General features: G+C 39.9%; 1 protein-coding gene across 1 annotated transcript; it reads right to left on the bottom strand.

The window, feature by feature from the left end:
* Positions 1-1,399: 1,399 nt before the first annotated feature.
* On the bottom strand, positions 1,400-3,911 carry msx2b (muscle segment homeobox 2b). The gene is made up of 2 exons (XM_051402138.1): positions 3,379-3,911; positions 1,400-2,833 (listed from the first exon to the last, which is right to left on the bottom strand). The coding sequence occupies exons 1-2, from the start codon at positions 3,785-3,787 to the stop codon at positions 2,379-2,381; spliced, it is 864 nt and encodes a 287-aa protein (XP_051258098.1). The 5' UTR covers positions 3,788-3,911; the 3' UTR covers positions 1,400-2,378.
* Positions 3,912-13,541: the final 9,630 nt, after the last annotated feature.

The following is a 13,541-nucleotide window of genomic DNA, read 5'->3' as shown; positions in this document are numbered from 1 at the left end:
TCTTAATGCCAGCATTTGAGCTTAAATTGAGCATATTAAAAACATTTTTCTCTTTCACAGTTGAAAGAGCCTTTCTGTTATCAGCTTGAAAACCAATTTTACTGGCAAGGTGCTTCACAGAACAACAGGGGGAAAGAGCAAGAGGGAACATTTTTTTCTAAAGATGCTATATCACAAACAGCCACTAGAGGAGGTAGGACACAAGCCCATGATTTTCAGTCAGAGAAGGGCTCAGTCACATGTTGTCTTTAAGGAACACACAAAACCACAAACATGCCCAATCACTGTCAGATGAACAGCGGCCAACAATGACGAAAACAGATGCCCAGTGCAAGTGACAAACCTGCAAACAAAAGGACAATTTATTGAATTCTCCACCACTGAAATATAACACGCCTCCAGCAAGTAGCACAAACTTGATGTTTCACAAGAGACTCCAAGCCACTCCTGCCAATCTGCACTTCATTAGGCTGATTGCTTCCCTGTGTAAGCTACTTGCTTTGCCTGTCATTTCCCTCTGCCTGCCTGCCTGGCCTCTCTGCCTTCTTCTGATTAAAGGGGAACCTCATAAATACGTTGCTGCCTATAAACGATTTCCTCATTACATCAAAGTCACACGGAAGTTGTAAGCTGCTCTTATAATTGCAACAAAGCACAGGCACCTTTTAGCAGCCCCACACGCCACCAAACTCACCCTGCGGCTCTGTAAAAACTGGCGCTAAGCTGAGGTCTGGCAGAATCTGGCTCATTCGAACCTTAGTCAACAGTGGTCATTAACATTAAGTTTAATGAGGCAGGAAGAACCTGATGTTGATGAGAAGCAGAGACAAAGGATTTAAGTTGTTTGTGTGTAAACAAACTAATATTGAATACATGAACATTAACACGTCTGCTACTTATGGGTTATTTCTAGTTAAATAAACAGTAAATGGGTTACCACCTTCCTGCAAGTGGCTGGTGAGATTTAGAAATATAAAGATTTGACAAAAGGTAAAAAAAATACAGGCAGTAGTTTCATGTTTTATAGAGATAAATGCTGTTGTGAGTTCTCACACTACTGTTGTGAAAACGTGGTCAGAAATACAGAGATAATGATTGCCAGAGAGACAACACACTGTATTGTATTATCATTATAAAAGTATATCTACGCTTAAAAAAAAAAGAAAAAGAAAGTTTGACCAGTGTGGTAAATGACAGCTCAGTAATAACGGGAACTATCTGTGAAGTTGGATAATTTATGGGTATCATTTATGGCTTGTCAAACATTGCCTTGAACCTGACCACGTTCTGGTGGGAAACACAGACATGGGATTAAACCACACAAACATACACGCACATACCCAAAGAGCAGCTGTAAAAAAAAAAAGTGGTTTCACTGGTAAAAATTAGATCTCATTCATTTAAAGGAAACAGTCTGAAAGGCTTTAATTGTTTTGTTCATTTAAATGGTAAAACATTAGTTGTATATATATATATAAACTGCATAGCACGACGTAGGCCCTTTCAAAGGGACGTTCAGGAAGAACAATATAAATACACTTTTGGTCAGATCTTTAGTACCATATCCTCACAACCTGTCATAAATACACAAAATAAGGCATACATACATTCCAGCATTATTATATTTTAAAGAGAATAAATATGTCTGCACTCTATAAATGCATGGTAAGAACACCAGGGAGTGACAGAAATGTTTTTTTATTGCTCCGAGAGATAAAAGAGAGACAATTGTTTAAAGTTTCCATTGTGGTGAATAATTTGAGGATTAAATTTACTGTGTGGAACAGCTCACGAACCTGAATGTGTCTGTTGTCGAAACTGAGGTTTGAAAACAGTTTTTCAAGGCAGACACTTTTGCAGAATGGAAATTAAAAGGATGCTTCAGTTATATGTTTTATTTGGCCTGAGTTGCTGAAACACTCATCATCCATACAAAGTGTACAAAGAGTCTTAATATTAAGGCCCAACACAAGGCACTGTATTGAATTAAGAGATAGGCTTAAGTGAAACGTTGTACTTTGTATTATTGTGCCCAGTGCAAGTCCTCGCCCAGCTCAATTATTGCCAAAGTAAACAAGTATAAACAGCTGGACAGTAACGCCCCTCCTCATAGACAAGTCATGTAAACAGGCAGTCCAAGGGGGCAAGAGGATGTTGTTTTTTTAATCCTTGCTGTGGAAACAAATTTATTTTTAATTTGACATGAAGTGCTCATTAAGTTGATTCAAACACTCATTGTGCAGTAGATATATTATAAACATAGATTTTCTTTTTTTTTTTTTTTTTAAATGTCAGCCACATGTCCTCTGTGTCCATTTTTGGGAATCCTTGGAAACATATCGCACCACATTTCACCAAAGTCTCTGATATTTCCATTTTTATGATAAGTGATACATGCTGTAGCCCAGAGGACCAGCGTACAGTCCTAAAGGTGAAATGGGCAGCATGGGTCTGTGGTGGTGGTGATAGGCAGAGTACGACTGTCCATACAGTGACATGGCGCCCAGTGACAGTGGTAACGTAAAGCCAGGGTGCAAACCTCCAGCGGTGGCTGCTGCTACTGCCACCGTCTTGGCGTCAGCTGCCATCTTGAGTTTCTCCAGCTCGGCCTCCTGGAGCCTCTTGGCTTTGGCCCGGCGATTCTGGAACCAGATCTTCACCTGGGTCTCTGTCAGGGTCAAGGAGGAGGAGAACTCGGCCCGCTCTGCGATGGACAGGTACTGCTTCTGCCTGAACTTCCTCTCCAGGGCCAGAAGCTGAGACGTGGTGAAGGGAGTGCGGGGCTTTCGGTTGGTCTTGTGTTTCCTCAACGGACAGGCCGGACTGACATGACCTGGAAGAAGACACAATATGGATTTGAGGATGAGGATAGGATTCAATTATTATTATTATTATAATATATTGTGAATTTTCAGTGTCCAGTTCAGTCATCATTTGGCTATACTTTAACAAAAATGTCTAAATGAATTGAACTTCAAGTTAAAAGTTGCTTATCTGGACACATTTCTATCTTATAGCCTACATTTTATGAATATTCCACATATTATGATGTGGTAAAAGTACTTCCCCACACAGTAACTCCCAAAATACTTACTATCTAAGTTAAATAGAGTAATTGGTTAATTTTCCACAGCCTGCTGGTTTTATCTACTTTATGCCTTTCCTTGCTTTAAATAGCTGTGTCTAACAGTCCTTGCAGCACAGCTTGTCATAACACCAGTAAAGTGCAAATCTTGCTGAGAATATAATGAAAAGTTTGTTCTCTTCTTCCAAACTTCCAAATATAGACTACTTGTTCAAGCTTAAAAGCAGCGTTGATAAGTGTAGCTGTTTGATATATTAAGCTTTAAAATGCTCTATAGTGTAGGAGGAACTTACGAGGCTGCGTGGTAAAGGCGCTGTTGGTGACCCAGGGTGCGCCGTCCTCTGACTCTGAAGCCTCGGATTTTACCGGCGATGAGGGCGCAGTCGTTAAGCTCTTTCGGCTCCCCCCGGGAAGACTGCACGTCTCCCGACACAGATACAGAGAGTTTAAAGCTACAGGGGACACCGCCACCGAACCTCCCTCCGGTTTACAACAGGTGGACTCTCCGCCGCGGCCGTCCGTCTTCCTCACTGACATGAGCGCCTCCACGCTGAACGGATGATGCCGACGCACCGCCACCGGAGACGTCTTCTTCTCCGCCGTCCTTTTAGCCAAATCCGCACGGTTACTGTCCTCCTCGGACGAAGTGCACCCCAAGTCGTTAAAAGTCTCCTGCGAAGCCATCTCACCTCCAGGTCTCATCCGGGAAAAAAACCCACACAAGTGTAGTCCAAAAATCAGAGGGCAGCAAGGTGAGTCTCGCTCCGGCGAGCGCAATGTTGTGGAGCTGTCAAGTCGGATGTGGGAGTATGTAGAGGCATCACGTTGACACGGCTCAATTTTGACCAATCACTGCCGCCCAAAGTGTTTATGGGTGAGCAGATGCTGCCTTCAGGGACAGTCGGAAACGGAAGGTGCTTGTTTTGAGGAGAGTAGTCCAACAGACACAGCAATGCAACAGACACAAAATGCATATTATTAATAATAATAATAATACTGTTGTTATTATTAATATTGTTATTATATTTTAGCATCAGGTAGAAATTGAGTACTTGAAAGCAGCAGTCCTCCAGGGTCCTCACTCCCCAGTCAGGTAAAATAAAATAAAATAAAATAAAATAGGAAATAAAAAAGCATTTAATTCCATCTTTGTTTAATTAATTTCCAACTAAATTATCTCAGAAAATATAATATTGACTACTTTGGACTAGCAGTTTTAAGTACTCAGTTTTGTATTCACAGTTAGGATTCTCCAGATGGGTGTGAAATAAATCTTTACAGGTGGCTGTAGCTTAATTCTGTTCAGTGGAAATCAAGATTTCTTTGACAACTTGACGACACAGGTTGCCCTCGTTTTGCCTTTTTGGTTTAATTGAGTGAATAATAGGAAATAGCCTGCAAAAAAAATAATAGCTGTGTCACAGCATTATCACATGTTAAGCTTCAGTAATGGATTAGCTCTAACTCTAACCTCATGAGACTGCATGTGTAAACACGGGCCCCATGCGGATAATTAGGAGAATTATACCCGGGATGAAACACTAATCCTTTTTCTTCTTTATCTCTCTCTCTGATTTGTTTGCTGTTCCCTTTATTGGGACTTTCCACTGTAACTCGCCATGCTGCTGTGTGCTATGTCAGTCCAGCATTTAAAGAAGGGTGTCACACTCAAATTACAGAGTAAATTACTTCACTAAATTACAGATTTAGTTTTTTAAATCCATGGCCTGGTCCAGCTCAACTGGACACAAACTGGATGAGACGTCCGCATGTCTGTAGCAGACTCATTCATCTCCTTGTCCTGTGATTCAAACCCATTCTTTGCGCACATTAGACATGAAGTAACTCATTGTGATCTCTCCATGCACAATTTCATGTTATGTCAGATGAAAGTTCCCCCGATTCCTGATGGAAAACTTTACACTTGTTCCACCAATTTATCTGAAGAAACAGTCCTTTGATGATGGTTGAAATATTATTATGCTGAAAGGATGTTTCACTCATTTTAAGATTTTTTCCCATGGTCAGGCTTCTTTAAGTACTTTCTTATCTGTCGCCTAATTGCTCATACTTAACACCCGGACCATTGCTAATAGGGATGTTCTGTCACTGAATGATAATTAATCACTAATTCACATCACAAGGCCTGATCCACACTCCTAATCTTCTGATGTATAAGTCACAGAAGCAGTAAGAGTTTAGGTTGGTGTGTGTGTGTGTGTGTGTGTGTGTGTGTGTGTGTGTGTGTGTGTGTGTGTGTGTGTAAATGTGTGTGTCCTTTATTCACAGCCTACAGCAGTGCACAACTATTACAGCCTCCCAATCCCACAAGATTAAGTTGCTTTTCAGATTGTTTTCCATAAAACTAAATGATGGCAAAAAATAGTAATCTCACTTGAGAACTTCAGAGAGAAATAGAGACATTTACTTTTCATTATAGCAATTCTGTAAAAAAAAAAAAAAAAAGGACACATTGATTAGTTTTCCAACATCCCTGAGGATAGATTTGTATACAGTAAATACTAAATTTTTCCCCTGCATTTTAGCATGTAGCCAGCAGGCCTCTCGTCAGACTGTGGAGCAGAGCTCAGTTCCCAGGAGGCTGCCACTGCTGCCTTATTAAAGTGGGGTTATTTCACAGACAATCAGAGGTTTGTGAAGGCGCCAGTGAGCGGCCAGATGAAAGGACTGACTCCTCAGGGGAGAAACTGTTGCCTTTTTTTTCTCTCCTTTTTTTTTGCAGTTCTGTTCAGGATCCCCACCTCCATCCTCCTCCACCCCTCTCTCTCTCTCTTTCTCTCTGGCTGTGCCCGCACGCCCTGCAGGCACCTTGTCAGTCATTATTCACAGAACTCGTTCTTGGCTGAGTGTCAGCGGCGTGTTTCCTCCCTCCTGTCTTCTTGCTTGCACCCTTTTACTTGTGCTATGTTAAGTTTAGTTATGTATCTTTATCTGTTTGTTTCTGCCTTTACCTCAACACGACTTTCCTTTTTTTTTTACTTTGTCTCTTCCCTCATAAATTCTTTATTCTTCTCCTTCCCTCATGTTTATCTTCCTCCTGACCTCTCTGTCCTTCCATCTTTTTTGTTTTTCATTCTGTCTTTACTCTGCTCCCCCTTGGTCCACCTGTCTCTCTTTCTTTCTTTCTTTCTTTCTTTCTTTCTTCCTTGCCATATTTGACATATTTTTCATTGTCAACAAAAGAATGATCTTAATCAGATGAGAAATCTTCTAAAGAGGTGACAAAAAAGAGGCAGTGTGCTCATCACAGTTAGGTCTAATAAGGAAGGACATAAAAACAATCATTCTTGGCATATGTCCCAATCTATCTTCCAACACTGTTGCAAAGGAGACCTGCCAATCACAGGAACTGCTGGCACTCGTTTAATTTTTGGAGAACTTAACCTCTCTGGCACCAACACGAGCTACAGCCTGTACTGACAACACCTCTATAAACAATGTCAGCCCCAACTCAAGTAATACTCTGAGGTGAGGTTGTCTTTGCACTTTGAATGTGTTAATACATGGGAACTGATACTGTGTATATATTACATGAGTGTTACATTTTAAGACATGAAAATAAAGCGACCACAGCTTTGTGTGACCACGGATCCAAGGATCATTTTGCAAGAGAAGAAGAAGGAGGAATAAAGGAAGGAAGGAAGGAGGAGGGGTAGAAATGAGAGGGGTTGCTCTCCTGGGTGTAGCAAAATTACCCACACATCCCACTTCCTTTTTTCCATAATATCATTTAAGCCTGATAATAGCAAAAGCAATTTGTCTGAGCATGTTTGTGTGTGTGTGTATACACTGTGCGGCAGTCCGTACAGTATGTGTGTGTGTGTGTGTGTGTGTGTGTGTGTGTGTGTGTGTGTGTGTGTGTGTGTGTGTGTGACAGAGAAGCAGGAGAAGCCTCTGGTTGTGTGGGTCGGGCACACCTCAGAGCATTGTAATTACAGCAGAAGCTTTGAAGTGGTGGAATGTTTTAGTTGGAATAATCAGCAGGCTGTGCTGCACTCACATACTATTTACATTCCCATTAAAACACTCATTCACACCATCATACCGGCAAATTTTACTATCTATACTGGGTACAAAATTTGGTAAGTGACATGTTAAAATGTAAAATGTAATGGGTTAGTGTTTTTGCAGTACTGTCACTGCATGTAAATGTATGTAATCCTGTGTAGTATTAGTTGGCAGTTCCTTTTTTATTTTCCTTCTTCTCATTCTGAGCTCTTTTTAAGACCTGGAATCTGTGAAGATGAAGACAAACCTAGCAGATCTCTCATTACTGTAGGTTTAAAAGAATACATATGTGTATATATTGAACAATGGATTTTCTTTTTAGTTTAAAGTACACTCTTTGCCTTTATTAAATAGGCTAGTAAACAGTAGAGATGTGACCGGAAATGAGGGGAGTACTTGTACTTGAACCGGGGATGTTGTTTCAGAAAAGCCAGTATTATCATAAGGATTCAAATTAGCAGATTTCAGATTTTTTTTTTTCTGAATTGAATTGACTAAACATTGCAGTACATTTACCAGTATTCTCATGAAATTGCTCATATCTAACAATATTTGCAAAAATATGTTGGATAAGTAAACACTTCCTATTTAATGCCCATAACACAAGAGTATTGTGCAGTTTTTCCGGCTTTTCTAACCAGGAAGTAATTTTGGAAACTAACCACAACTGTAGGGCCTCAGTTTTATATTTATTCATAAGAATTTTTTTCCAACATCAATATACAGTGTATCCCTCTGTGGCAAATGTGTGCAAAACCAAATGCTCTATGTATTAAAATGTGTTCCACTGTTAGGCTGTGAGTCGTCTTACATTCTTCACACACATGTAAAACAAAAACCTAATTTCAAGTTGCACTTTGTTTTAAAACATTAGCTTGGACTACACAAATTAATAAAGTGATAACACAATATTTTCATGACACAATTTCACTGAAATTTGATAAATGGACATTCTGTACATTAACACACGTGTTGTATGGTGCCGTACACACAATTAAGTCACATTCTTCTCAGTAGGAGAGTAACTTGTCAAACCAGCAGGACATGTTGTAAATAACTAACTGACACATACACATTCAATTTAATCATATTGTTTTCACACAGATCCAAAATAATCTTAGTACTGTCACTCACCCCACCCCTCTCTCTCTCTTTCTCTCTCTGAGTTTCCCAAGCCTTCAGAACCTCTGCCTGTAATGCACCTAAATAACTACCTTGAATGCTACAATGGCGCCAGGGCCAATTAGCTGTTAACACTTGAGACAGATCTATTCAGAAGCCAGAGAATGAGGCCTCCTGTAACGTGAAAGATTGATGCCCACTTTGCTAATGACAAGAGAAGGAGGCAATCTGTTGCTTGACTCAGCCCTGGGCTATGTTACAGGATAGTCAGCTGATTACTGTGAGCCTGCAGGGGAGGACTCCTGAGAAAACTGGGGATTGAGTATAAGTCAGTATTGGGGTTGAATGGAGGACATACATAAAGATACATATTATAGACAAACATGCATGCTTGTAACTAGTTTTGGGCAAAATAATGATATATAAAGTGAAATGACAGAAGTTTGTCAACCATAAGATTTTGCTGTACTTTGAATTAGCTATCCCTTTAATATTTGTGGTTTAGGACATTGCTGGCAATGCTGCAAAACAATGAGAAAGACAGCATTATGGCAATATTTGAGTTACACACATTTTTTTAATCAATGTTTTGAAAGTACCTTGATTAATAAAGTGATTCATTCTCTCTATTAGCCTTTATCATTTATTCTAGAAAATATACGGTATCACAATATACTGTATATATATACTCAGTTGCCAGTTTATTAGGTGCACCTTGTTCAAATTAATACAGTCTAGCAATATAGCCTACGTTCATAAAGGTTATGAGTACATATGCTCTGAACCAAATACATGTAGTATATGTCAAAGAACATACTGTACAGCCATTAAAGAGCTCATACTGCATATTTATTCATAGCTTAGCAAACATACACACTCAATTCACTTTTATGACCACACAGTTTATTACAGGCAGTATAAAATAATACAGCTCCAATAACAACACCACATAGCCACAATGATTAATAACATAGCACATAACACAACACACTCACATCAAACATGTAGAGAAATTTTGTTCGTGCCAAAAGGAAACTATCAGTTCCATAATATGTAACAAACTGTTCCTTTGAAGGTGATAATTGCTTGGGTAATCGGCAACTACAATTATACTTTTGGAACTGTTCTCTGTTCTTTGATGAAGTTTTGAACACTATATAGCCTATGCACTTATCCATTAATGTAGGTTCATAGCTTCACCTCACCATAACCCATTATTATCAGGTCCTCCTTTCAATTCATGACTAAAATATTACAGCTTGAAGGGTTTTGGAAAGTTGGGCACATTCAAACTAGGCGACCTCTTAACCTTTCTTCTACCCCATAAAATTGAGCAAATGGGTGTGCATTCTTTCTCCCTACAGGTTACCTGTTATAGCTTGAGCACTTCTGTATGTACCTTTAACAACATGCAGACGTATAATTTTTGATCTGGCACTGTATAGGGCAAGTACAGTATAAATGAGAAGAAGAGTTAGCTCTCTTTCAGCTGACTTTGCATTCAGGCTTTTGGAAATGAACCATGGAGTAACATCAAGATCAGAGACTGGGAGCATCATCAGACTTCTATGACTCAGTGTGCATCACAGACCTCATGACTTCAGTTTCCGTGTCAAACTCTCAGCCTCCACAGAGAGCAAGAGACTAGCTAGGGGCCATCTGTTCCTTGCAAAACCATGTAGATTCCCTTTGACACACTATATCTTAATCAGTTCTGACAGGTAGAATTTATGACAAGGCCATCGTGTAAATCACAAGGAGGCTTGTTATTATGGAGAGGCACTGAAATGGTATAATTGTTTTTAAGTGGTGCTGGAAGGACAAGTGGGCATGGATTTGTGTGTGTGTTGCATGTGTGTGTGTGTGTGTGTGTTGCATGTGATCGTGTGAACATGCACAGTATTCTGGGAAGTTTTCCAGAGATTGGGGAAATCCACCTTCCACACAACAAACAACTTAAACCACAAAAACAAATCTCCTTTAAAGAATTTTTTGTCTCATTACAGCAAATAACATTTCATGGTAGAAAAAAGCCACAACTTTCCCAACTATTATGGCTGCGTTACACGCACCCTTTGGGTTATATGAGAGTGAAATGTGCTTACACACAGAAACAGAAGCAAGACAAATATATTTTATCTGTTCAACTACAATAAGGAGAGGGGTTTTTTTTTGCAACTATGAATGTAAAAGTATCCTCGATATTAGTGTTTCATTTCAATTTGTTTTGACCCTTTGGTTTAAGTTTGAAGTCAGGCATTAATCCTCAAACATATCATCAGCCTGACATGTACAGTTTTAAGGACTTACTTTACACATTTAAATGTTGAATTAGGTGTCTAATTTATTAGAAATTTAATTTTAATGACAAAAATGATTAAAAAATATTTTATTTGAAATACGGTATGCTGCTTTACAGAATGTTAATTTTGAGCCTGGAAAATGTCAGACATCTTGGTCATTTTGGACATTTAAAACTGCTCCATCATATCACAACATACATTTACTGTACAACATTAAGAGTCCACTCGTCTTTACCAAGATTCAAGTTTCAGTCTATATGCGTTTGTGTTTAACGTTGTCTAGTGACAGCTTCATTTATAGAGTCATAAAGAACAAAAGCACTTAAGTGAATAAACAAATCAGCCACTCTGCCAAAACAAGGAAAAGAGAACATCAAAGCTGGTCGTAATCGTTTTAAAGGTCAGCAATTGGGACGGGACTGGCTGACTCACTGGTTGGTTGGCTGGTGGGATGGCTCGTTGGCTGGCTGAGGAGACGACTGAACATCCTCTGGGAGGACTGGCTAACTGAGCAGCTGATTATTTTAATCAAAGCTCTGTAATTCACAGACTGACTCCTGCTGGCTGAGAGACCGCAGAGACATGAAATGAGGTGCAAAGTATGACCTGACACCACAGTGGATCAGGATTCTCTTCATTAATGAAGTCCTTGACTGTGTGGGTGTGTGTGTGTGTGTGTGTGTGTGTGTGTGTGTGTGTGTGTGTGATGCAGCAGACTCAAGACTCAGACTCACTGCTGTTTAATGAGCGAAAGACGCCAGTCACAGTGGGACCATGAAGGACATTGGTAGAATCCGACAGAGAGTCCAGAGAACACAACCACCCTGATCTTTGCTTTGACCCTGTAGAGTGAGGACTGCCACTGGGGTCCTTTGCAGTGATCCTTTCTTCGCCTACAGGGTCAAAGGTTACAACCCTCTGCATGCGCCCTTTGAAATGGAGCTACAGGGGCTTGCTGCTGGACTGATTGGCAGGATGGCAATTACCGAAATGCTTGTCCAGTTTATCTGCCTCACCTTACAGCCGTAACATGTAAGAAGCAGGAACACTTCCTTTGCCAAAATAAAAATAGAACAAGCATATTTAATTTACTTTTGCAATACACAAATAATACTGTTGCTTAATCCATGTCTGAAAAAAAAAAAACTTTTGCATTGTTATATTCTTGGCTTTGCTGCCACATTGGTTTTTCCATTGGTTTTAGTCATGGTAAGTGCTTCTGCTACCATTGCTGCACTATCTATATCAACATTATTCTGTCAATATGAATTTAAATAGAATGGAATATGCCTACTGCTGCAGTGATGTGTTCTCTTGTATGTTAAATAATTCTTATAATGGTTCAACACTGAATTGCCACAACTAACTCCAACCTCATCTGCCATTGCATACAGACAGCCATCTAATTTGCTAATGCGCATTAGCAAGGTGGCATAGAAGTCAATTGAGAACCAATTCTCATTTAAAATGATGACCTGGATTCAATATTTTCATATTGACAATGCATCAAATGATCACATGTAAAATGGGGTAGCTTGTAGTGACAAACATGCAGAGAATTTGCACCCAACTCTGCAGTTGCTCTCAGCTCTACGGCACATTTCAACTCTTTAACTTCACTGCTTTGATTCCCTCCCACCGCTCTCATCAGCGTTGTTTCCAGATGCAGAAGGCAGCTGTTGTCAGCAAGAAGCTCTAAAAACAGTATAATATCTGTCCATCACAAATGGCAGATGTTAAAGTTAGTAACTAGCTGGTGAAAACCAGATATTTCCTCAGGAGGCTGTGAAGATCAAAAACAGAGCTCAAACAAGAGGGAATACTGGACTTCCTGTCACCAGGTGGTCAGAAACACAACTTAAAAATGAATGCAATGTTTTCACTGGCCCTAAGTGGCCAAAAAATCATTACCTGCAGGTTTAAAGACTGGAGATTGACACCATAACAACCTCACTGAGATAACAATTTAATAAGTATGATATGACATGACATTCTCTTGCGCTCTCTCTGCTCCTGTGTCGGTGCCCTCCAAGCCTTTTAAGTTGGGCTGTCTACTGATCTGTAGATAATTGTTGACTGTAATACTAGCCAGGAAATGGAGTGATCAACTCCAGATGACGAGACAAGAGCGAGGAGAAAGCAAGTAAGACAGGCACAGACAAATGGAAAGAGAGGGTCTGACATACTGAAGGATACTGATCATGCAGTTTCTACAATAAATGTGACAATTAGTCCATTTGTATTCACAATATGTAACATCAGCTCCGAGGTGTTTGTGGCAAAATCAACATTTGATTAAAGTAAGACGAGCGTCATATGTTGTTAATTGCACTTTATTACAACAGTGTGTTTGTTGCACTCCAGTTAATTCTTTACCTAATTGAATGGCAATTACTCATGATTCAATAGTACTTGAGTAGCACTTAAACCGTATTTGCTTGTAATTTCCCCTGTGGCTGTGTTCTTGTACAATGACTACATCTGCCAGCTTGACCCAGAGTTTGGAGAAGTGAGTGACATTGTTTGCCTTTGGAGTAATGGCTGTCATTATGGTGAATTACTACTCTACCCAAACACCCAAACATTCTCTAAAACCACCCCCACGGCGCTCTGTCTCTATCTTAGTCTCTGGTGCTAGTGCCTTGTTACAATCAATTAAGCTGATTACAAGCACTATCTTCACCACTTCAAAGGAGGGCCATTACAGCGGGTCAGACTAACTGTCTCTTTACTGCGCTGCCCTGTTGTTTGTCTCAGAGTAAGAAGCCTTAGATATGTTACGCTTTAACATTTGATGTGCTGAAATCTGTTGATAAAGAAAAAAAGGGTCTGACAATGCTGGAAACAGACCAGTTGTAGCGTGCTTATTAACGGATAAATGACAAGTAATGATCTGAAGACAATTGGTGTCGTCTGTCCTCTTTCAAGTTAAAGGTTGACTCCTCGTCAGGTCAGACAACAGGTCAAATAATAAATGGAGGGACACAGAGAGAAGGAGCGAG

The sequence above is a fragment of the Dicentrarchus labrax genome, unplaced genomic scaffold (assembly GCF_905237075.1).
Source record: "Dicentrarchus labrax unplaced genomic scaffold, dlabrax2021, whole genome shotgun sequence".
NCBI lineage: Eukaryota > Metazoa > Chordata > Actinopteri > Moronidae > Dicentrarchus > Dicentrarchus labrax.
Note: the sequence above shows the minus strand (reverse complement) of the source record. Positions and strands in the feature narration are given on the sequence as shown.